At 44.9% G+C, this 27,100-nt stretch overlaps 1 protein-coding gene across 1 annotated transcript in view; it reads right to left on the minus strand.

Annotated features, from left to right (window-relative positions):
- TRAPPC9 (trafficking protein particle complex subunit 9) overlaps positions 1–27,100 on the minus strand; it is an 806,634-nt gene that overhangs the window by 613,694 nt on the left and 165,840 nt on the right. Inside the window, exon 16 of the mRNA XM_040355009.1 lies at positions 4,466–4,618. Coding sequence (XP_040210943.1) covers positions 4,466–4,618 — 153 coding nt within the window. The remainder of the gene's footprint in view (positions 1–4,465; positions 4,619–27,100) is intronic.

Below are 27,100 nucleotides of genomic sequence, written 5' to 3' on the forward strand. Positions count from 1 at the left end.
GAAATAAAAGCATGCGATACCAGGTTTTCCCGAAAATAAGACCTACCCTGAAAATAAGACCTTGTTTAAAAAGCTTGTAAAATCCTATAACCCACTGTATTACAGTAGTATATAATGTACAATGTGTGTGTTTCTGTAATATAATTGCAGGGAAGAGAACATCGGCGGGTCACAGAAGCGCAGAGCGGTGCTATAACGAAAGTATTTGGCACAATTATCTTACAGAAACACACATTGTACATTATATAATACTGTAATAGGGTGGATTATAGGATTTTACAAGCATTTTATCTCAGTTCGCACTGGGGATTCCTGTCAGGCAGGGAGAGAGAGGGGGAGAGAAGACATCACATTACATGGTAAGACCTACCCCGAAAATAAGCCCTACTGTGTCTTTTGTTGCCAAAATTAATATAAGACGCGGGCTTATTTTTGGGAAAACACGAAAAATAGTAATTCATATAGTGATTCATTACTAGTATTACCCCATATAGTTATCAGAATACAAGATTTTTACCTTTAGAGGCTTTTTAAAGCGATAAAGCTGAGAATGCCATCAGCATGTGCTGCCAGTATGAATATGATGTGCAACTAAGTCTACATTAACGTGACATCTCAGCATACCACAGGAAATTGATGCATCCGCTGTCTCAGGCTAACAGTACACAGGAGAGCCCTACGGAGGTATGATGTATACCAACGCGTTTTACATCTGCTGGGATAACCTGTCTTCCCAGTACTATACGAATTATACACCCAGGTATATACATTTCTCGCATTCAGGTTCTTAAAGCAAGCTTATCCTGAACATAAAAGCTCTTTAGTGTAACATTTACTCTGCATGGTATCACAGGAAATAAAAGGCTTCAACTTTTCTAGTTAACATCGGGGGTCTATTACTAAAGGCAAATCCACTTTGCACTACAAGTGCAAACTACAAGTGCAAAGTGCGCTTGAAATTGCACTGAAAGTGGACTTGGAAGTGCAGTCGCTGTAAATCTGAGGGGGACATGCAAGGAAAATAAAAAACAGCATTTTAGCTTGCACACGATTGGATGATAAAAACAGCAGACATTCCCCTCATTTCAGATCTTCCCCCTCAGATCTACAGCGAATGCCCTTCCAAGTGCACATTCAGTGCAATTTCAAGAGCACTTTGCACTTGTAGTAAAAAGTGGATTTGCCTTTTGTAAATAACCCCTGTAACGGTCAGGGGTTAACGCCGTTACGATATTCCATTCCACCAACCCAAGACAGCTTCCGACACACAATCCAGCAGACAGGACCCATTGGATTTCCCCCCAGAATAACGAGACACGAGCTCTGTTCTCTGGTTCCAAACAGAATGGATACTTTAATGGTAAACTCCGCTCTTCTTATACAGTTAGCAACCAAATATGGACAATGACTCAACTCCACCCACAACATGACACAAGGAACTTCAATACACATTCCTTTAGATAATGACATTCAGATAATCTACATGAACTAATTACTAATCATTACCCAGACGTTCTGACTCCGCGATAAGTTATTCTCACCTGCTACACAACACACATTCCTTTGTAGACGTAAGTCAGACGTCTGACCTTTAGAGGGTGCCAAGTCACAACACATATTATCATCAATAGAACTTCACACAATGAAAGGTTCTTGAGAGGCAGACTTAATTAGCACAATAGACAATAGAATGCAATCACAGCAAGATTTTAGCACTACAGCCAGGTAGACTTAATTAGCACCTCAACAGTTGAATGAGTCACTCTCCTTTTGACCTGTTGGGGTCAGAATTAACAACTTGTAATATTTCAAGATATCCTGCAATACATGAATTATCATTATTGTTCCATCTCATGTAATTTATGATAACATTTCTCAGTCATCCTATGCCCCTATTGGACATAGGATGACCCTAGACCCAAGAGTCATTAGTGAAGCTGGCACAGGAGTACCCCGCATCCTTCAAAAGTCTCTGGGTATCACGGGCCATTCCGTTACAACCCCCAATGATTCTTCCAGAGGAAGTGTTAAACAGAGATGTGACGGCGTGAAAACCTTTGATCCGCATAGTTTGGCATCCTTACTTTTTAATTAAGATTAAGAAGTTTACAATGGAATTGGATAGTAAAGGCTACGACTGCTGACCTTCTGAAAATGCTTTTACGATGACTCAATTACCTCAATGCGTTCTAGAAGGGGCATGCAGATGAAGGACTTCCAATTCACTGGCAACATGCCTATTCCTGACAGCAGGGCCGCCATCAGGAATTATGGGGCCCCTTACACAGCTTCAGGCATGGGCCCCCTTGAGCAGAGAACCGGGGGGGGGGGGGGGGTGCTGCCGCATGAAATTGAGAAGCGCGGGGGGGCCTTTACAAAAAAAAAAGAAATAAAGAAAAATATATATAAAAAAAGGAGGGTAGCCATCCGGGCCCTGGGAAACTCTGGGCCCTTTAATTAACCGGTTGCCGACCGCCGCATGTACATGTACGTCCACAGAATGGCACGTACAGGCATATGGGCGTACATGTACTTCCCCGCCTTTCCGCGGGTCGTGGGTCCGATCAGGACCCCCCTCCCCAGTAAATGCGGCAGTTGGAAACCCGCGGGGAGCGATCATGGACGAGGGCGCAATCGCTCCCCGGAGCTGAAGAACGGGGAGAGCCGTATGTAAACACGGCTTCCCCGTGCTTCACTGTGTCGGCTGCATCGATCGAGTCATCCCTTTTATAAGGAGACTCGATCGATGACGTCAGACCTACAGCCACACCCCCCTACAGTTGTAAACACACACTAGGTGAACCCTAACTCCTACAGCGCCCCCTGTGGTTAACTCCCAAACTGCAACTGTCATTTTCACAATACAGAATGCAATTTAAATGCATTTTTTGCTGTGAAAATGCCAATGGTCCCAAAAATGGGTCAAAATTGTCCGAAGTGTCCGCCATAATGTCGCAGTCACGAAAAAAATCGCTGATCGCCGCCATTAGTAGTAAAAAAAAAATAAAAAAAAAAAATGCAATAAAACTATCCCCTATTTTGTAAACGCTATAAATTTTGCGCAAACAATCGATAAACGCTTATTGCGATTTTTTTTACCAAAAATATGTAGAAGAATACGTATCGGCCTAAACTGAGGGAAAAAAAATGTTTTTTTTATATTGTTTTGGGGGATATTTATTATAGCAAAAAGGAAAAATATATAGATTTTTTTTTCAAAATTGTCGCTCTATTTTTGTTTATAGCGCAAAAAATAAAAACCGCAGAGGTGATCAAATACCACCAAAAGAAAGCTCTATTTGTGGGGAAAAAAGGACGCCAATTTTGTTTGGGAGCCATGTCGCACGACCTCGCAATTGTCAGTTAAAGTGACGCAGTGCGGAATCGCAAAAAGGGACAAAGGTCCTTAACTTGCATAATGGTCGGGGCTTAAGTGGTTAAAAGGGTTTGACCAATAACAACCTTGTCCTAAGCCTCTCCTACAAAGGAAGGGGAGGCTGGATACCGAAGATGTAGGCATGGCCCCCTTTGTATACACACGGTTAAAGCCACGCAGTGCTAACGCAAAAAGTGGCCTGGTCCTTTAACAACCAAATGGTCCGGGGCTTAAGTGGTTAAAGTGATATTGTACACCATGTATGGATACACAGTATATATATATATATATATATATATATATATATATATATATATATATATATATATATATATATATATATATATATATATGCTGGGGTATGTTTTCTGACACTCATTAGAACTAAAGAAGTGGTTTGGAGAAGGTACAAAAGATCTTCAACATTACAGAACAAGTCCAGTTCAATGTGACCAACTACTACTCACCAATAGCAACCAAGTAACATTTTCAGACGGAGAGGTTAGCAGGGAAGCATTTGTACTTCTCTCTGTACAGGTTTCCATTAGACCCTTTCACACTGGGGCGGTTTGCAGGCGCTATTGCGCTAAAAATAGCGACAGCGAACCGACCTGCAACAGCCGCTGCCGTCTCTCCCGAGGGGTTTCACACTGGAGCGGTGCGCTAGCAGGACGGAAAAAAAAGTCCTGCTAGCCGCATGGTGTGTATACCGCTCCTCTGCCGCTGCTGCCCATTGAAAGCAATGGGACACCGTGGCTATACTGCCGGCAGAGGCACTTTGCAGTGGTTTTTAACTTTTTTTTTTAGCCGCTAGCAGGGGGTAAAACCGCCCCCACTAGCAGCTTAAAAATAGCGGCGCTTTACCACCACCGCACCTCCCACCACCGCACCTCCCACCACCGCACCTCCCACCCCAGTGTGAAAGGGGCCTAAATAATACATGCCTCTATAAATGAGAGCGATTACACGTGGGGGTGAAAAGGACAGAATTAACAGACAGCGACCCACAGACAGCGACCCACAGACAGCGACCCACAGACAGCGACCCACAGACAGCGACACACAGACAGCGACACACAGACATCTCACCATCATTGAGATCCTGCAGAAGATTTTCCTGGCAGGAGAAGTCCAGTTTCACTTTGACGTAGACAGTAAAAGTTGCAGTCTTCCCCGGCTTCAGCGGCAGTTGGGACACCGTCTGCTCCAGGTCCCATGTCAGAAAATCGCCATACAATTTATCTGCACAAACAAGGAAGATAGTGAATGATCCATTTAAAACCAATACAGGTGGGGGGGATAAAAGGAACAAAAAAAAAAAAAACATACAAGAAAAAGTTTTACAGCTTCTATTTTAACCACTTCCATACAGGGCATTTTCACCCCCTTCCTGCCCAGACCAAATTTTAGTTTTCAGCGCTGTTGCACTTTGAATGACAATTGCGCGGTTCTGCAACACTGTACCCAAATTAAATCTTTATGTTTGTTTCCCCCACAAATAGAGCTTTCTTTTGGTGGTATTTGATCACCTTTGCGTTTTGTATTTTTTGCGCTTTAAACAAAAGAAGAGCGACAATTTTGAAAAAAACACAATGGGGTAGATTCAGATGGTCTATCTGTCTGCCCGGCGTAACGTATCTCAGATACGTTACGCCGCCGTAATTTAGGGCGCAGGTTCTGTATTCAGAAACAACTTGCGCCCTTAGTTACGGCGGCGTAACGTATCTGTGTCGGCGTAAGCCCGGATAATTGAAATGTGGATGATGTGGGCGTGTTTTATGTGTATTAACTGTGACCCCGCGTATTTGACGTTTTTTATGAACGGCGCATGTGCCGTTCGGGAAAAAATCCCAGTGCGCATGCTCGAAATTACGCCGCAAATCGTCATTGCTTTAGACATGAACGGAACTTACGTACAGCCCTGTTCGCGAACGACTTACGCAAACGACGTAAAATTTTCAAAACTCGACGCGGGAACGACGTCCATACTTAACATTGGCTACACCTCATATAGCAGGGGTAACTATACACCGGAAAAAGCCTAATGTAAACGACGAAAAAAAAAGGCCCCTGGCCGTACGTTTCTGAATCGGCGTATCTACCCAATTAGCATATTCCTCGCGTAAAAATACGGAAGCACCACCGAGCGGCCATCGTAAATATGCAGCCTAAGATACGTCGGTGTAAGACACTTACGCCAGTCGGATCTTAGGGAAATCTATGCGTAACTGATTCTCTGAATCAGTCGCATAGTTACGACCGACCCCACTCAGAGATACGACGGCGTATCCGGAGATACGCCGTCGTATCTCCTTTCTGAATCCGGGCCCGTATTTTTTACTTTTTGATTTAATAAATATCATTATTTTTTTTTAACAATTTCTTTCCTCAGTTTGGACTGATGCGTATTCTTCTACATATTTTTGGTAAAAATAAAAATCTCAATAAGCGTATATTGATTGGTTTGCGCAAAAGTTATGGCGTCTACAAAATAGGCAGATTTATGGCATTTTTTTTTTTTTTGTAGTAATGGCAGGGCTCTGCGATTTTTTATTGTGACCGTGACATTGCGGCGGACATATCTGACACTTTTGACACGTTTTTGGGACCAATCACATTTACACAGCGATTAGTGCTATAAAACTGCACTGCTTACTGTGTAAATGTGACTGGCAGGAAAGGGGTTAACACTAGGGGCCGCTGAAGGGGTTAATATATTCCCTATTGTGTTACCTATTGAGTGATTCTTTTTTTTTTTAGATTTAAGTTTTTTTTATTTAAAACAAAATAATAATACATGTACAAATGGTACAACTGAACATACAATATACAATAATACAATACATACTATCGAGCCTCCCCTTTTAACCTTAGTCATCACAGCCTTACTTCCCACCCCTCCTCCTGGTTATCCGGGAGAGACAACGACCCCACCCAAAACAATACATCAAATTAAAAAAAAAAAAAAAAAAAAAACCCCACCCCCCCCCCGCCCCAACCACTCCCTGCCATACTCTCCCCGCACCCCCCCCCCCCCCTCCATGTTCGCAATGGCCTCTGTAATATTTGCCCCTACCCTCCTTACATTTCTCCCCTGGAATCCAAAAAGGATTTCCAGGAAGTCCATGTTTTTAAGTATCTTTCCTGTTGGTGTCGTGCTGTCAATACTAGTTCTTCTAACTTACTAATTTCCTTCACTTTATTTATCCACATCTCTATAGTTGGTGGGACTGATGACTTCCACTTCTTTGTTATGCATGCTTTTGCCGCATCTAATAAGTGGCATATGCTTGTCTCCCTATAAGCTTTCTCTGGGATTTGGTTCATATGTAAAAGATAGAATTCTGGATTTTCAGGTATCTCATATTCTATTGAGTGATTCTAACTGTAGGGGGAGTGGGACTTACAAGGGGAGGAGACCGATCTGTGTTCCTCTGTACTGGGAACACACATCGGTCTCCTCACCTCTGACAGGACATGGATCTGTGTGCTTACACACACACAGATCCACACTCCTGCCGTGATCGCGGGTGCCCGACGGACATCGCGTCCGCCGCTTTTTTTGTTTTTTTGCACTTATGGATAATCTCACAATTTATTTGTTTTTTATTGTGTTTTCTTATTGATACCCTCCTGAGTGTGTATTTTTGGTATCAATTCTGCACATATTGTACACATATTATCAGCAAAAGTTGATTTCAGCGCATTACTATTTTTCCTTTTTTGTATCATTTTGGTTTTGTACACCTGTGTGTATGCAGCGATATCATTTGGATATTTTTGTTGTGTTTTTTCCTTTCAAATTTAATTAATAGTTAGCGCTGTAGTACATTTCTCACATCATATGACGTCCACCCGGAGGGAGGGAGGGAGGGAGGGTTCCTGCCGGCGTCATATTATTATGGCCCAGTAAGGAAGGGGGTTAAAGAACTGTAAAAGGGGACCTGTACTGTCACGGTTACCCCCTGAAAAAAGTCAAGTAGAGGGTACAGGACTAGTCCCCATCATTGCGCCATGGTCTCTCTGCAGCTGATCTTCTCACCATTACTGGCCTACAATGCTTTGCTCTGCCCTGTGTCTCTGTATGGGGGTGACCATCTTGGTAGAGAAAGGGTTTTGCTCCATCAAGTCAGAACTGCCTCCCTAATGACTGGCAGAGCAATATTCCAAAAGCAGCGAGAGGTAGAGGAAGCCCAGATTTGTAACATACAGTGGGGAAAATTATTATGTGATCCCCTGCAGATTCTGTAAGTTTGCCCACTTACAAAGAAATGAAGGGTCTTTCATTTTTTTTTATCATAGGTGTATTTAAAACGATATATAGAAAGCCTTATGCACTACTATATAATCAATTTCCCTTATTATCCCAATCAACAGCCGCAACCATTAATGGGTGAACTCAAACACGGCAAATAAATGATAAAGTGATAAAGTGAATGGTGTGCTTGTTCCACAGTTTGAGCATTGTGAATCAAATGTGTGAATTAAAACTTCCTAATAACACCAAGACATCATTTTGAATAGTGAGCCTATCTTAAAAACAATAACCACAATCAGTGGAAACCTACAAAAAAAATTGGAAAAAAATATACAATAACCAAAAAAAAAATCCTTATAGTGCACAGACATATGTAGGCAGATTCAGAGAGACTTACGCCAACGTATCAGTAGATACGCCGTCGTAAGTCCCAATGTGCGCCGTGTCGTATCTTTAAGCGTATTCTGGAAACCAGATACGCCTGAATTTGGCCAAGATACGACCGACGTAAGTCTCCTACACCGTCGTATCTTGGGTGCATATTTACGTCCGTATCCCGTGATCAAGTCCTATCGCGACGAAACGTTGGGAGGCGGCGTGCTGACGTCACCGCGTACCTTCTACCCGGATACGGGCTGTGTTTCCAAAGCTGGCCGGCTTTTATGTGCTCGTTTTTTACATATTTCATGTAAGTGCGATTTCATTTACTTCCTACTATTAAAAAAAAGGATTTTACACTATGTGAGCCTTTCTGTTTTTTGCATACCTGTGGATGTTCTAATGGGAGCTCCTGGCTAAATGAGGACATATTCTGATAAGGATTCCAGTGTTGTGGCTGCCTATGTGATATCATCCCAGTACCTCTTATCATGCTGTGTGAGATCTCTTATAATCTGGAGATCAATTCCATCCGGTAAGAGGCCCTTTGTAACCTTGGTGGAGGATCTTTCCTTTCAAGCACTCTTCTTGTGGATTCGTTGGTGCACCTGGGAGATTGTTTTATGAATTTGCCTGTGTGGCGGGACTATCCATATTGATTTGAACTTTTTCACTATTTATTTTCACTGTATAAATTTAGCGCGATCTCCTTCCCTTTACATTTGTCTTTGTGTAGTATAACACTTTTTGATCGCAGCTTCACACATTTTTGTAAAATAAGCGCAATATTTTTTTTGTAATATTTACGTTGGCCGCAAGGGGCGCTTCCGTTGATTTACGCGTTGAATATGTAAATGAGCTAGATACGCCGATTCACGAACGTACTTGCGCCCGTCACTGTAATCTACGTCGTTTACGTAAGGCGTTCTTCTGGCGTAAAGTTAAACCACCAAAGAGCTGGTCTAAGTCGTTTAGGGTATGGACGTCGGAACTGCCGTCGGATTTTACGTCATTTACGCAAGTCGTGCGTGAATGGGGCTGGGCGTAAGTTAGGTTCACGTCGTACGCATTGAGCCGTCGTATTGTAGGGAGTATTTGCGACGTGATTCTGGGCATGCGCGCGCATGCGCCGTTCGTTCGGCCATGCATTCACATGGGGTCACGATTCATTTGAATACAACACGCCCACTGCCTTGCTACTTTGAATTACGCGTGCTTACGCCGGCCCATTTACGTTACGCCGGCACATGGGGTCACGATTCATTTGAATACAACACGCCCACTGCCTTGCTACTTTGAATTACGCGTGTTTACGCCGGCCCATTTACGTTACGCCGGCGTACATATGGGAGCAAGTGCTTTGTGAATACAGTACTTGCCTCTCAATGTTACGTCGATGTAGCGCATATGAGATGTGCTACGCCTAACTAAAGATACGCCCGTCTCTCTGAATCTGGCTATTGTTGTCTACATCCGGTGTAGCATCCAAAGAAATAATATAGTAAATGGAAAAAAACAAAGCGCCAATAAATTGTCCAAAAAACTCTTGACATGATCCCGTTCATGGTCACTTATACCAATGATTCAATAGCCTCTGGCTTCTTGCATAGCCACAGCCAGGCATCTAATAACACACATTTGATGATGGTGCACACTACCCACACCGCCATTAAGGTGCTGGTATCCTTCACCCCCTGAGGGTGTCTCAATTGTGACTTCCTTGCAAGCTTTATTGGGTCAATTATTATCCTTCCTTGGAATGCGAGCCAGCAATGGGACCTTTGGGAAGTAAAGAATCCTTTTATAATTGTATAAAAAGAACGCTCCTTACATTGGTGATCAGTGGGAATGTAAGGAACATTCTTCCCACTGATCACCAATGTAAGGGACATTCTTCCCACTGATCACCAATGTAAGGAACATTCTTCCCACTGATCACCAATGTAAGGGACATTCTTCCCACTGATCACCAATGTAAGGAGCATTCTTCCCACTGTTTACCAATGTAAGGAACATTCTTCCCAATGATCTCCAATGTAAGGGACATTCTTCTCACTGATCACCAATGTAAGGAACATTCTTCCCACTGATCACCAATGTAAGGAGCATTCTTCCCACTGATCACCAATGTAAGGAGCATTCTTCCCACTGATCACCAATGTAAGGAAGTTTCTTCTCACTGATCACCAATGTAAGGAACATTCTTCCCACTGATCACCAATGTAAGGAGCATTCTTCCCACTGATCACCAATGTAAGGAACTTTCTTCCCACTGATCACCAATGTAAGGAACATTCTTCCCACTGATCACCAATGTAAGGAACATTCTTCCCACTGATCACCAATGTAAGGAACTTTCTTCCCACTGATCACCAATGTAAGGAACATTCTTCCCACTGATCACCAATGTAAGGGACATTCTTCCCACTGATCACCAATGTAAGGAACATTCTTCCCACTGTTTACCAATGTAAGGAACATTCTTCCCAATGATCTCCAATGTAAGGAGCATTCTTCCCACTGATCACCAATGTAAGGAACTTTCTTCTCACTGATCACCAATGTAAGGAGCATTCTTCCCACTGATCACCAATGTAAGCATTGGTGATCAGTGGAAAGAATGCTCCTTACATTGGTGATCAGTGGGAAGAATGCTCCTTACATTGGTGATCAGTGGGAAGAATGTTCCTTACATTGGTGATCAGTGGGAAGAATGTTCCTTACATTGGTGATCAGTGGGAAGAATGTTCCTTACATTGGTGATCAGGGGGAAGAATGCTCCTTACATTGGTGATCAGTGGGAAGAATGTTCCTTACATTGGTGATCAGTGGGAAGAATGTTCCTTACATTGGTGATCAGTGGGAAGAATGTTCCTTACATTGGTGATCAGTGGGAAGAATGTTCCTTACATTGGTGATCAGGGGGAAGAATGCTCCTTACATTGGTGATCAGTGGGAAGAATGTTCCTTACATTGGTGATCAGTGGGAAGAATGTTCCTTACATTGGTGATCAGTGAGAAGAATGTCCCTTACATTGGTGATCAGTGGGAAGAATGTTCCTTACATTGGTGGTCAGTGGGAAGAATGTTCCTTACATTGGTGATCAGTGAGAAGAATGTTCCTTACATTGGTGATCAGTGGGAAGAATGCCCCTTACATTGGTGATCAGTGAGAAGAATGTCCCTTACATTGGTGATCAGTGGGAAGAATGTTCCTTACATTGGTGATCAGTGGGAAGAATGTTCCTTACATTGGTGATCAGTGAGAAGAATGTCCCTTACATTGGTGATCAGTGGGAAGAATGCTCCTTACATTGGTGATCAGTGAGAAGAATGTCCCTTACATTGGTGGTCAGTGGGAAGAATGTTCCTTACATTGGTGATCAGTGGGAAGAATGTTCCTTACATTGGTGATCAGTGGGAAGAATGTTCCTTACATTGGTGATCAGTGGGAAGAATGTTCCTTACATTGGTGGGAAGAATGCTCCTTACATTGGTGATCAGTGAGAAGAATGTCCCTTACATTGGGGATCAGCGGGAAGAATTTTCCTTACATTGGTGATCAGCGAGAAGAATGCTCCTTACATTGGTGGTCAGTGGGAAGAATGCTCCTTACATTGGTGGTCAGTGGGAAGAATGCTCCTTACAGTAGTAATCAGAAAGGCATCATTACAAATAGCAAAAAAGGTCATTAGTATCAAACAGCTAGCTCTGCCATATGGCATTAGCCCCAGAACTCTGCAGGCACCATCAAATGAAAGGCCAATAAGCCACAGCCCAATGAACGCCTAGTAACCTCTGGAGGAACCCTGGTTGAGAATGGCTGCTCTGAAGGTTTGGATCTATTCAAAATTCTCACATCCCTAGGGAAATGCAAATCTTGTATCCCTCACCTAACACAGAGAGAACCCTGGAGGACTCAGACACAAATCAGATGAGAAACACGCTTCTCACAGCGTGATCCCTATGAATATCTGTCATTTTAGCAGATTTACTGCACCTGCCTCTTCCAAACTAGGTCTAACAGCATGAATAATATCAGGTAATGGGGTAATAGAAGAGAACTCTGATACAATAATATCTCCCTTTTCAAAAAAACAATCATTCCCGACTCCACAAATGATTCACTGCTGTGTCGGGGATGACGGCGTACATTCAAATCAGCCTTCTATACAGCAAAAGAAGACGATAAGAACATAAAAAGAGGGCATTATATTCCATACATCTCACATTAAATCAAAATGAAAGATGAATTATATTCCATACATCTCACATTAAATCAAAATGAAAGATGAATCAAAAATCTACCAGTGAATTCATTAAAAAATCATTAAAGTGCATCTAAAGTCAGCATTTTTATTTAGAAAAAGTTAAAATCCACCCGTATTCATTCAAAAATGTAAACTTCCCTGGACCCTCATCAACATGCAGAAGACATTTTCAAATACATTCTTTACGTTTTCATTACATACCATATTTTTTAACACCTGTTGGTGTAATCATTGGGTATTCATGCTTCTCTAACGGGTTCCGACCCACCTCGCTCACATACTGGGGAAAGAGTCAGATGATGCTGGACATCCTCCAGGAAATTAAGCGGACTCAAAATTGTTGCATGTTCTAACTCGCAGTGTGATGCCTCGTATACACAAGCGTTTTTTCCCCCCGACGGGAAAACTGCTATGAGAGCTTTTTTTCCTGTCTCGGAGCATGATGGGACTGTGACGTCATAAGAGGCCTATATAAATCATCACGCACCAGACACCCGGCATTACAGTGGGAGGAAGCGACGCGTCAACATCTGAAGAAAAGAAGAAGGCGGAAGACGGCAAAGAAGAGCGGGCTGCGCCGTTGCTAGAAATTGAGCTAAAAAGAAGATAGCAGCTGCCAGCCCCGAAGAAGGCACCGGAGAGCGAGCGGGAGAGAAGGATGACAGCGGAGAGCGGAGAAGATGAAAGAAGATCCCCGGAGAGTGGAGAAGACCCCCCGGAGAGTGGAGAAGACCCCCGGAGCTGACTAATAAATTATTTTAAAACCCTGTGTTGTGTGTTTATTTTTATTGACATTTTTCTTCCAGGTGAATGGGTAGGGGTACGATGTAGCCCATATTCCTTCACCTAGGGTGGGGGGCCGGTATCTGGGGGCCCCCTTATTAAAGGGGGCTCCCAGAATCCGATAAGCCCCCCGCAGACCCCGACAACCAACGGCCAGGGTTGTCGGGAAGAGGCCCTGTCCCTATCAACATGGGGACAGGGTGCTTTGGGGTGGGGGGGCCGCAGGATGCCCCCCTGCCCCAGAGCACCCAACCCCCCCATGTTGAGGGCATGCGGCCTGGTACGGCTCAGGAGGGGGGGGCGCTCGCTCGTCCCCACTCCTTTCCTGATCGGCCGGGTAGTGTGCTTGGATACGGGTCTGGTATGGATTGGGGCGGGGACCCCCACGCCATTTTTTCGGCGTAGGGGGGTCTCCTTGCAATCCATACCAGACCTAAGGGCCTGGTATGCCCCTGGGGGGGAACCCATGACAAATTTTATTTAAAATTTGGCGTGGAGTTCCCCCTCATGATTCATTCCAAACGCCACGGCTAGGATTGGCGGGAATCAAAGTCGGATCCCCGTCGCTTCTACGACGCGCTCGCTGGAATGTGCTTTTTTTATTCCAGCGAGTGCGAGATGTCGGCACCATGTCGCCGAGAATCGGCGCGATGCCGTCGTGCTGGAAACACATTCTCTGCGACAGGTACTGTATGGTTTTCCGACGGGCAGAAAACAAAGCATGCTCAGAATCAAGTAAGAGACAGGAGCGCTCTTTCTGGTAAAACAAGCGTTCGGAAAGGAAATACCACATTCGTCAGGGACTGAAAAGCACGAATCGTCTCTCCGCAAACTTTTACTAACACCAGGATCAGCAAAAGCAGCCCCAAGGGTGGCGCCGTTGAAATGGAAGAACATCCCTTTTATAGTGCCGTCGTACGTGTTGTACGTCACCGCAATTTGGACGGGCAGACTTTTGTCTGAGCGTGTGTATGCAAGGCAGCCGGAGAGGAATTCGGTCGGGAAAACCGTTAAATATTTATCCAACGGAAAAACCGCACGTGTGTGCTAGGCATGAGAAATGCAATGGTTTGTGGAGCCAGGGCTCTTAGATGAAGTTGAGCTCCAATTGAAAGTTTTGGGTCTTTAGCCCTGAAGAAGGGGGTTTAACCCTGAAATGTGTTGGCTAGATATTGTGTTGCAGATTCACGTAGATGGGCGTATTTTTGGGCGGGCGTAACGTATTTGTTTTACGTTACGCCGCCGCAAGTTTTTCAGGCAAGTGCTTTATTCACAAAGCACTTGCCTATAAAGTTGCGGCGGCGTATCGTAAATCACCCGGCGAAATTCAAATTCGGCGGGTAGGGGGCGTGTTTCATTTAAATGAAGCGCGTCGCCGCACTGAACGAACAGCGCATGCGCCGTCCCTAAAATATCCCGGCGTGCATTGCTCTAAATGACGTCGCAAGGACGTTATTGGTTTTGACGTGGACGTAAATGGCGTCCAGCCCCATTCACGGACAACTTACGAAAACAACGTAAAATTCCAAAATTTCGACGCGGGAACGACGGCCATACTTAACATAGGATACGCCACCTAGGGGGCAGCTTTATCTTTACGCCGGCATACCTCTTACGGAAACGGTGTATCTTCACTGCGACGGGCAAGCGTACGTTCGTGAATCGGCGTATCTACTAATTTGCATATTCTACGCCAAACTCAATGGAAGCGCCACCTTGCGGCCAGCAGAAATATTGCACCCTAAGATACGACGGCGCAGGCTGTCGTATCTTAGGTAGGTTTAAGTGTATCTCAGTTTGAGCATACACTTAAACATGCGACGGGCTTAGATTGCGCGTTACGTCTGTGTATCTACTGATACGCCGGCGTAACTCTTTGTGAATCTGGCCCTGTATGTACATATTCTTCTCAACAAGATTAATAAAACTGGAAGTTTTCAAGATTTTTTTTTATTTACAGTGCTCCTTACCCACCTACTACTTCTATATTTTGAAGAGAATAATAGATCCATGATTGGCTCCAGTAGAGCAGCCACAAGGAATGCCCTCACAAGAAAGCCCAGCACTACCTCTCACATTCATGCCGGCACCGCATGCTTGTCTCTGCACATGTGCATTTTCTAGGACTGATGTAACCAAACCCAGGTGCATCGTACTTGGAATATTAAATTACGCCGGGTGGCTCTTACCCGCAGGTCACTCAGGGTTGGAAATAATACAGGGAAAAGCATAGCCAGGTCATTATTTCAGACAAAATATTTCCATCTACAACTAAAGTTTTAAGAGTAACCATCAATCAATACATAATAAGCATTTCTTCCTGGAAGAAAAATAAACCCCTGTAGGACAGTAAACAGTGGCAGCATCACCCCCGCCCCCCAATCACACGCCAGACATATATACACTCGAGAGAGAGAAAAAAATAAATAGAAGAAGAAAATAAGCTGCAGAAAATTGATATTCGGCTGCTCTGCTAACAAGCGTTATCAGCGCCCAGCAGGATGTCACCTACTCCGAGAGATTTGTTTTCGGCAAGGTGGGGGGGGATCTTGGCTCAGTGAAGCGGCACCCTTTGACAGTGCTCCATTGTTATCGGCACTTTACACCGCACCTTCCCTCCCTGTAATCAGCTAATTACAAGTGTGAGAGAGTGTTGTACCTGCGCACAGCAACAAACACACAGACTATTACCAACAGTCACGGTAAGCCGCGACAGGCGAGCAAATAATCAGGAATTTATTTTAATGATGTGGGGCTTATTCTTAAAAAAAAATGGAGCCAGGCTAATTTGCTGGTAGCCTGATTGGATGCCCAGAGTTAAGCCTCATACACACGATCTGACTTTAAACAATCTTTTCCTTGGATTATTGTTCAAAGGGCGTTGGCCGTGAACTTGGTATGCATACCCACGGCAGGACTTTTTCAGCCAACAAACATGAACGTAGTGACGTAATTGACGTACTACGTGTTTTTTTCTGCTCTTTAGTGCCACCCTTTGGGCAACTTCTGCTATTGCTGGTTGACCTTTTGCACTGGTTCTGAGCATCTATGTTTGTACCTTGGACTTAAAGCGGAGGTTCACCCTTAGAGAACACATTTCCCCCTTAGCTTCATGCTCGTTTTGTCTAGGGGAATCGGCTATTTGTTTTAAAATATGATCCGTACTTACCCGTTTACGAGATGCATCCTCTCCGCCGCTTCCGGGTATGGGCTGCGGGACTGGGCGTTCCTTCTTGATTGACAGTCTTCCGAGAGGCTTCCGACGGTCGCATCCATCGCGTCACGATTTTCCGAAAGAAGCTGAACGTCGGTGCGCAGGCGCAGTATAGAGCCGCACCGACGTTCGGCTTCTTTCGGCTACGAGTGACGCGATAGATGCGACCGTCGGAAGCCTCTCGGAAGACTGTCAATCAAGAAGGAACGCCCGCTCCCGAAGACCCATACCCGGAAGCGACGGAGAGGATGCATCTCGAAAACGGGTAAGTACGGATCATATTTTAAAACAAATAGCCGATTCCCCTAGACAAAACGAGCATGAAGCCAAGGGGAAAATAGAAAAAAGAAAAACGAATTGGGTGAACTCCCGCTTTAAGTCTGATAGACCTCTGTACACACAATCGGATTTTGCTACATCAGACTTTTGTTGCCAGAACGTTTGCCTATTTGCAGAGCGGAAATTTGTCTGATGAAAACTGAACTGCATATTCCAGATGAGGTCTTACTAATGATTTGTACAGGGGGGGGCAAAATTATATCTCTGTCTCTGGAGTCCATACCTCTCTTGATACAAGAAATAAATTGAGCTTGCTTTGGAAACTGCAGCTTGGCATTGTATGCTATTATTAGGCTTATGATTTACCAAAACACCCAGAGCCTTATCCACCATTGATCCCCCCAGTTGTACTTCCCCTAGTATATATGATGCATGATTATTCTTAGCCCCCCAAGTGCATAACTTTACATTTATCAACATTAAACCTCATCTGCCACTTAGTCCCCAATCAGACAGAGCATTGAAGTCAGCTTGCAAATTGGAGACATCCTGTAAGGACGTTATTCCACTGACTTGGTGTCATCAGCAAAGACTTAAATGTTACTTTTAATCACAGACCAGATCAAATTTATAAGTATATTAAAAAGTAAGGGTCCCAACACTGAACCTTGGGGTACACCACTGATAACCTTAGACCATTCAGAGTAAGAATCATTAACTACTACACTGATTACGTTTTTTTTTTTTGCCCAGTTTTCTATCCATTTACAAACTGATTTTTCCGGACCTGTAGACTTTACCTTACACATGAGCCGTGTGTGGGGAACCGTGTCAAATGCTTTTGTTTGACAACTTCTGTCTTTCATGAATCCATGCTGCTCTAAATATAATTTTTTTCAGCAAGAACTCGTCTATGTGGTCTTTTATTAAACTCTCCAGTATCTTACTAACTATAGAAGTTAACCACTTCCATACCAGGCACTTACGCACCTTCCTGCCCAAGCCAATTTTCAGCTTTCAGCACTGTCGCACTTTGAATGGCAATTGCGCGGTCGTGCGACGTGGCTCCCAAACAAGATTGGCGTCCTTTTTTTCCCCACAAATAGAGCTTTCTTTTGGTGGGTATTTGATCACCTCTGCGATTAATTTTTTTTGCGCAACTAAAAAAAGACTGAAAATTTTGAAAAAAAATTACGTTTTTATTTTTTTCTGTAATTTTTTTTGTAAATAAGTAAGTTTTCTCTTTCAATTACGGGCACTGATATGGTGGCACTGATGGGCACCGATGAGATGGCACTGATGGACATCGATGAGGTAGTACTGACGGGCACAGATGAGGTGGCACTGATTTGCGGCGCTGGTATGAGGCACTGATGGGCACTTATAGGCGGCACTGATGGGCACTCATGGGCGGCACTGATGGGCACTCATGGGCGGCACAGATGGGCACTCATGGGCGGCACAGATGGGCACTCATGGGCGGCACTTATGGATGGCACAGATGGGCACTGTGGGTGGCACAGATGGGCACTGTGGGGTGGCACTGATGGACACTGTGGGGTGGCACTGATGGACACTGTGGGGTGGCACTGATGAACACTGTGGGGTGGCACTGATGAACACTGTGGGGTGGCACTGATGAACACTGTGGGGTGGCACTGATGAACACTGTGGGGTGGCACTGATGAACACTGGGGTGGCACTGATGGACACTGTGGGGCGGCACTGATGGACACTGTGGGGCGGCACTGATGGACACTGTGGGGCGGCACTGATGGACACTGTGGGGTGGCACTGATTTACTTATGTTGCCAGTCAGTGCCCATTTGTGGGCACTGATTGGCATCTTTTTTTTTTCCATACTTTTTTTTTTTACTTTTTTTTCAGACTTTTTTTGCCCCCCTTTTTTTTTGCCCTTCCCTGGTGGTCCAGGGTGGGCTTCCCTGGTGGTCCAGTGTGGCGATCCGAGGGGGGGCTGCGCTGATAAACAATCAGTGCGAACCCCCCCTGTCAGGAGAGCCGCCGATCGGCTCTCCTCTACTCGCGTCTGTCAGACGCGAGTGAGGGAGAGCCATCAACGGCTCTTCCTGTTTACATTGTGATCAGCCGTGATTGGACACGGCTGATCACGTGGTAAAGAGTCTCAGTGAGAGATTCTTTACCGAGATCGGTGTTGCGGGGTGTCAGACTGACACCCTGCAACAATGATTGATGCGATGCGCGCCCCCGGGGGCGCGCAGCGGCTCAGAATCCTGAGGACGTCATATGACGTCCAGACAGGATTCTACAACCACTTTGCCGACGTCAATATGTCATTGGCGGGCGGCAAGTGGTTAAACTAACAAGTCTATAGTAACTTGGTAATGACTTTGATCCCTTTTTAAATATGGGCACCACATTGGCCTTACACCAATCCAGTGGTTCTATTCTAGTCATTAAAAAGTCCCTAACAATTAGAAAAAATGGCTTTGAAATGACAAAGCTCAATCCTTTTAGGATCCGTGGGTGGATGACATCTGGTCCAGGTTCTTTATTCACCTTTATTCTGTCTAAATATTTCTGGACCATATGAATTGAGCCATATGCATTTTGAGCCTTTGTGGATCATTTGGGGCTTTATCACTACCACCCCTATTCTGGACATGCGCTCCCCCATGCTCCTTTGTATACACAGAGCTGAAGAAGGTATTTAATAAAGAGGCACCACCAAAGTTTAGTACAAATATCTTGAATTCTATGGGAGATATTGGTATACCTCAAACTCAACTTGGTGATGCATTTTCACCGACATAAAAGGTCATATCTATTCTAATCTCTTGCCCTATGATAAGCCTGACTCAATCACCTTCATTTAAACCAGCACCTGGTAAAAATATTCCTCAGGGTATTTACCTTTACCTCAAAATCCTTGAAATTGTGAACAATTCCTGTGGACCCGCAGGTACTGACCCACTGGGATACTTTTAATAACTGCCATGGATGAAAGCTATCTGTGCGTAGGAGGCTATTGGATAAGGTGGGTTTTCTGTAGAGATGGGTTAATAGTCGTCCCTGTCTGTCCAATTCAAGCATCAAATTAAGGAAGGTAACTTTCTTCTCATCGCAAGTGCTGGAGAGCTTTAGATTGAAATCATTAGGCTCAAGACTTCTCACAAAACCAAAGGAACTCTGCATTCATAGCTGTCCATAGGACCAAGATATCGTCAATGTACCTGTACCAAGTCAGAATCCTGGGCAAGTACACCAACATGTCATCACCCCAAAAGACCCTGCTCTTCCATTCTCCTAGAAATAAATGTCCATAGGCTGAGGCATATTTAAGTGCCCATAGCAGTGCCTTGGGCCTTTGGTCTATAATGTGTTAAATTAGGACACTCTCTGGCAGATACCTAAATCTTGTGATTATCTGCTTGGAGTGGCTTATTTTAGATCTACACCTCACATTGCCTGTATTTTGTATTGATTAAGATTTAGAACTCATACCGTTTTTTCATTGGAAAGGCTTCAGCTGCTTTGTGTTGAGCTAATGATGTCTATGTTTGCAGCTATTTATCCTGTCATATACTGTACTTTTATTTCTGAGGTCAATGTTTAAAACATATATTTTTTCTTATAACTGTGTATCATCTTTGCGTGGCACCGTACTATAATGGGAGTGATACATGACTGTAATGCAGGATATTTTAATCTTCACCGTGGTTTTTAAGATGTCTCCATTAAATAACCTACATCAATAAACATGTGATACATTGTTGATATAAGATTCACGGGCTGTGGATTTTCTATACATTTAGTGGTTATTTGTGTACCTCATCTAGGCTTCAGGACAAAGTCTATTCTACCTACCTGTAAATGATCTTGGTGGTACTTCTTTAAGGATACACTTTATTATGTATTTTGAACTTAAGGTACAAAACAAAAGCCGATTGGGCATACCCAGGCTTATAAAGTAAACAGACATAAAAGAGAAAAAGTGATTGTAAAGGTTCGCATTTAAAAACAAAATAAAAAAATCATCATATACATACCTCCTCTGTGCAGTGGTTTTGCACAGAGCAGCCCAAAGCCTCTTCTTCTCACGTCCCTCTTCTGCTCTCCTGTCCACTCCTTCCTTTGAGTGCCCCCTCAGCCAGCAGCTTGCTACAGGGGGCACCTGAGCCAAGTCAGGGCTCCGTGTATCCATTCACAGAGCCCCGATCTGGCACCGCCCCCTCTGTCCCCTGATTGGCTGACAGACTTTGACAGGTGTAGAAGCCAAATGGCGCCACTGCTGTGTCTCAGGCAATCAGGAGGAGTCTCGTGGATGACTGAGGGGATCGTGGAAATCGCTGGAGAAGGGGCTCAGGGTAAGCATTAGGGGGGTGCTGGGGAGACTGCTACACACAGAAGGTTTTTTATTTGAATGCATAGAATGCATTAAGATAAAAAAAACTTTTTGCCCTTACAGCCCCTTTAATAATTCACTTGGCAACCAAGATGTCTGATTTGGATTAAACTCATTGGCATAGGCATAACTAAAAATGGCACCACCTAATCTGCCTCTACCCTACCGATGCTCTCATTAGGTCAGTAGAATGAAATCAGGGAGGGGGAGTGAATCCTGGGCAGGGTGTCCACGAAGGCAACCCAGATATCCCATGTTTTGGTGAATTTCCGAGGACAACCCCTAGACTCATAAGTGAACTTATACCGTGGTATTGCTGAGCTGACCAGAGTTTTCCAAAAATCAAGTGTAGGTGCCATCGGAGACTTCCATTTGAGCAGTATGTCCTCGTGGGCGTAAAATAATAACCCTATTAGCGTTCTCATCGCTCTGGACAAGTGGACCAGACCAAGTATACAAACATTCATCAATGGTCGGTGCTACTTCTCGACAGACCTGCTCTAAGGGCCCTGCCCTTCATCTTCTTACCACGGACGTACAAACTACTAGCTACGATTCCTCCCTCACATCGTTGAGACTCCAGTCTGCTGCCTGAAAACTAGGGATGTCCCGATACTGATACTAGTATCAGTACCGATACCGAGCATTTCCCGAGTACTTGTACTCGGGGGAAATGCTCCGATACTTCACCCGATACCTGGGCAGGCAGGACTTACAAGTCTTCTCAGTGTTGTCTTCTCCCCCGTGCTGTCTTCTCCCGTGCTGTCTTCTAGTCCCCCGTGCTGTCTTCTCATTCCCCATGCCGTCTTGTCCCCCTCCGTGCTGTGCTCCCCCCCCCTGCTGTCTTCTGTCCCCCTCCGTGCCATCTTCTCTCCCCCCGAGCCGTCTTCTCCCCCTCCGTGCTGTGCTCTCCCCTGTGCCATCTTCTCTCCCCCTGTGCCGTCTTCTGTCCCCCTCCGTGCTGTGCTCTCCCCCGTGCAATCTTCTCTCCCCCCCGTGCCGTCTTCTGTCCCCCTCCGCGCTGTGCTCCCCCCTGCCGTCTTCTGTCCAAATCCGTGCTGTGCTCCCCCTCGTGCCATCTTATCTCCCTCCGTGCCGTCCCCCGCGCCATCTTCTCTCCCCCCTGCCGTCTTCTGTCCAACTCCGTGCTGTGCTCCCCCCGTGCCATCTTCTGTCCAACTCCGTTTTGTGCTCCCCCTGTGCCATCTTCTCTCCCCCCCCCGTGTTGTCTTCGGTCCCCCTCCGTGCTGTGCTCTCCCCCCGAGCCGCCTTCTCCCCCCCTTCGTGCCGTTCTCCCCCCCTCAATTTGTCAGGAAGGAGAGCAGAGGTAGGAGCCGCTAAATCCGGCTCCTACCTTTTCCGAATGGACAGAGTCAGTGATCACTGACTTTGTCCATTCACGTAACTGAATGGAGAGGAGCTTCTGTCCATTCTTTTCAGCTGAGGCTGCAGAGAAAGGGACTGGGGAATCTGTGTCCTTAGTCCCTTTCTCTGTCTTTAAGGGGAGAGGTCAGAGGTCAAAAACAAAAAACAAACCACACTGACAATCCACCACAACCCCCACCCCCCCACCTAAAAAAAATAAATAAATCACTGTAAAAAAAAAATACATTAAAAACAAGTATTGGTATTCGGTATGGGCGAGTACTTGAAAAAAAGTATCGGTACTTGTACTCAGTCTCAAAAAAGTGGTATCGGGACAACCCTACTGAAAACCATCCTTGCAGACTAACTTCAAAGGCAATTATCAACTACCTGGATTCCTGGCAACCATGGTACTTTGTGCCCTGCACACCCATCTCCAGATCCTGGGGTGTTTGGACCTGAGTTGCAAGGGAAACCCTCTCGTCACTTTGGCCTCCAACCATGTAAGTGACACTGCAGTAGACAAAACATACAAAATTAAATACAGAGTTGAAAATTTCTTCGACAACCTAAAAGCACCAATGAGTTAATATCAGGTTGGTTGTTAGATACCAACTCGTTCAGAGACAAAGATTCTGTCTTCCTTCCAAGTTCTTCCACCATTCAATCATGGCTAATGCAAGCTGAACCATTAGGCTGAAAAGATAAATTACCGGCGCCCATCAATCTCGGCAAACGCAAATCCTTTGGGACTCAGCTAATGCGGTTTTCCGATCAGGTAAGTCCGACAACCCGCGGGGATTAATTTCACTTTTAAAAGCCCGAGTTGCACGCGGTGGCAGAAGACCACACCGGCATTAGCGGGAATGGGGGAGATTTATAAAAATAAAAAATAAAAAAAAGACCCGGGAGAGAATTAAGCGTCCTCTCCACTGTGAAATCTACGGTGCAGCTTCGCAGTCTCCGTGACACGCCGAGCCGGGCAATTAGTTAAGAAAAGAACAGGGAACATTAAAATTCAGCCTAATACCTTCCTGAAAATGCGCAATTGCAGATGAGACACAATCCCCGCTGCATATCAATCTATAAACATTTATGGAAAGGAGGGGGAAGGTGCGCGGCCTGGATTGGAAGACCGAGCGGCGAATGTGACAGTTATTTCCTAAAGAAAAGATGGCAAATATTACCAGAAATAATGTGTTTATTGATTACGTATATTGTGTTTCATTGATCCTGCTTTCTTTTTAATTAAAAAACAAAAAACAAAATATCAGTCTCCACAGAAGCCATTTACACATATTGTTCTTCCAAGCGTATGACTCACGCAGTTATCCTGAAGCTGAACTCCGGCCTGGGATCCCCCTCCTCAGCTAATCGCTACGGTAAAATTAACCTATTTTATACCAAAGTATGTTTACAAATTGCAGATTAGTGGACTGTCATTACCCAAGCAACGTTTATAAACTCTGAGAAAACAACACTGGGCTCCCAGAGTGCCTTCTAATCGGTATGTACAGAGACATTATTAGACATTACACAGACACAGTGTACTGAGATGATCTGAGTGGCTCTGTGCGAAGGATGAGCTCTGGCGTGTTCGCATAGAACACGTGCAGAGCCCGCCAGGAAGTGAGCACGGCGCTGCGCTAATAACAGCCAGGGAGACATTTCACGATCCCTGCAGCCGAGCATCGGCACAATGTCTCCCTGGCTGTGATTAGCACAGCGCCGTGCTCACTTCCTGGCGGGCTCTGCACGTGTACCATGCGAACACGCCAGAGCTCATCCTTACTCTGTGCCTTTTAGTATGACTTAAAGGGGTTGTAAAGGTACAATTTTTTTTCCTAAATAGCTTCCTTAACCTCAGTGCAGTCCTCCTTCACTTACCTCATCCTTCCATTTTGCTTTTAAATGTCCTTATTTCTTCTGAGAAATCCTCACTTTCTGTTCTTCTGTCTGTAACTCCACACAGTAATGCAAGGCTTTCTCCCTGGTGTGGAGTGTCATGCTCGCCCCCTCCCTTGGACTACAGGAGAGTCAGGATGCCCACCAACACACAGCTCCTTTCTCTATCTGCAACGTAGAGAGCGTCCTGACTCTCCTGTAGTCCAAGGGAGGGGGCGAGCACGACACTCCACACCAGGGAGAAAGCCTCGCATTACTGTGTGGAGTTACAGACAGAAGAACAGGAAGTGAGGATTTCTCAGAAGAAATAAGGACATTTAAAAGCAAAATGGAAGGATGAGGTAAGTGAAGGAGGACTGCACTAAGGTAAAGGAAGCTATTTAGGAAAACATTTTTTTACCTTTACAACCCCTTTAAAGGGTCTGGCCCCCCAAAGCCCCTGTTTTACTTGCCTAAGTCACGAATTTCCTTGGGCACAATCCGCGTCGCTCTCCCCACGTCTTCTCGGCTCTTCATTGGATAGATTGATAACAGCACAGCCATTGGCTCCCGCTGCTGTCAATCAAATCCAGTGACGCAGGCGCTGGGGGGCAGGGCTGAGTCATACACTTGGCGGCTATGGACGCCGAGTGTATGACACGGGTGCGCACCCAAAGGGGGTTATCTATTGTGGGGAGGAGCCGCGAGAGCCGCTGAGGGACCCCAGAACAAGAGGATCGGGGCCACTCTGTGCAAAACCAACTGCACAGTGGAGGTAAGTATGACATGTTTGTTATTTAAAAAAAAACAAAAATGAACCTTTACAACCACTTTAAGGCCGCGTACACACGATCGGTCAAAACCGATGAAAACGGATTGAAGGACCGTTTTCATCGGTCCAAACCGATCGTGTGTGGGCCCCATCGGTCAGTTAACCTTCGGTCAAAAAAATTAGAACTTGCTTTAAAATTTAACCGATGGACTGGTAACCGATAGGTCAAAACCAATCGTTAGTATGCAAAAGCAGTATGTTAAAAACCCGCGCATGCTCAGAATCGAGTCGACGCATGCTTCGAAGCATTAAACTTCGTTTTTTTCAGCACGTCGTTGTGTTTTACATCACTGCGTTTTGACACAATCGTTTTTTTAACCAATGGTGTGTAGGCGCGACGGACCATCAGTCAGGTTCCTTCGGACCGTTCTCATCGGATGGACCGATCGTGTGTACGAAGCCTAAGGCAAAACTTTTTTTTATACGTTTTGGATAGAGTGGAGAGGGATTAGAAGGCTTGTCAGTTATTATTGTTTTCTGTGTCCCCATTAGGAAGATCTACCCTCTCTATTTGTCCTGTTTACTTTTATACTTTAAAGTGAAAGTAAAAGAAAATCCCAAATTTTGGGTTGTCCCCAGATAATCAATAGAGGGGAAATCTTCCAATGGGAACACTAGTTCTGGTGACATGGGGGTCTCCAAGGAATTCCCTTAAAGTGGTTGTAAACCCCACTTTATGACTTTTACCTACAGGTAAGCCTATAATAAGGCTTACCTGTAGGTATAAAGAATATCTCCTAAACCTGTACGGTTTAGGAGATATTTCCCCCGCAATGCGCCGCTGATTGCAGCGGGGATCCTCGGCTAAAGGCCTGGCAGCCGCCGGACCTTGCCGAATTGAAGTCTCCCGCGCGCATGCACGGGAGTGACGTCATCACCGCTCCAGCCAATCACAGCGCTGGAGCGGCGATACCCGGAAGACACGCCGAGTCAAGATGACATCTCGCTCGGCGTGGACCAGGTAAGTTCTCTTTTTACCTCATCCCAAGGTAAGTATTTCATAATGAGCTAATATGCGGTGCATACTAGCTCATTATGGCTTTTCCTTTCAGGTGAAAAAAAAAAATGAATCGCGGGTTTACAACCGCTTTAATTTGCAGAGATTTTCCTCTCACTTATGCTGGCCATAAACTATATGAAAATTCGACCGAAATTCGGTCGTTCGGAAAGATCTTTCGTTTTTTGAACAGTTAATGGGCACAAAATCGAAAATTGTTGGGACGTTTTTAAGCCCAAAAAACGAAGGACAAGTTTGGAAATTTTCTGCCGAACGAACGATAAATCGGAAGGTTAATGTGTTTCCCGTCCAAACTTTCTGCACTAGGTATTTATTTATGTTCACTGAAAGAGTTATCGGTTATTACATGATGGCACTATCATTTGCGCTCATGACCGAACGTTCGTTTTTCGAAAGTTCGTTCCAACAATTTATCGTGGAGTGTATGGCCAGCATTAGTTTGGCTATGGGACAGGAAGTGAAATCTCTGCAATGGGACACAAGGGTTACAACCCTTCCTTACTCTATCCAAAATGAAAACAAAAACGTTTCCATATAGTTCTTCTTTAACCAAACACAGCAATTACACGATACTTCCAATTACAAGTTATGGCTAGAAAACAAATGGATCAGCAGTAGCAACACTTTAACAACCCCTTTCTTCATACACATCTGACCTCCAGCCTGTCTCTGTATGTAACATGTATGTATATTAACCCTTCACCTCCCTTAACCACTTGCCAACCGGCGCTTTAGAAAGATGGCTACAGTAGAGTCTTCCAGTTCTGGGAGGGCATCTATTGACATCCTCCTAGATCCCTGCCCCCTGCACACCCCCAAGGCACGCATCGGGGGCACTCTGATCTCTGTGACCTTCAGACACAACTGTTTACAGATCAAGGTAAAGAGCCAATCACAATGGGATTTTACCATGTGATAAGCTGTGTCCAATCACAGCTTGTTCCATATAAACAAAATGTCGGTTATCGGAATTTCCTTTCCTCAGTGCTGTCACTGTGCAAGTCAATAACAGACAATCATATGACAGCACACACTTACACTGATAATCAGGACAACGA

Source organism: Rana temporaria, chromosome 5, assembly GCF_905171775.1.
Source record: "Rana temporaria chromosome 5, aRanTem1.1, whole genome shotgun sequence".
Lineage (NCBI taxonomy): Eukaryota > Metazoa > Chordata > Amphibia > Anura > Ranidae > Rana > Rana temporaria.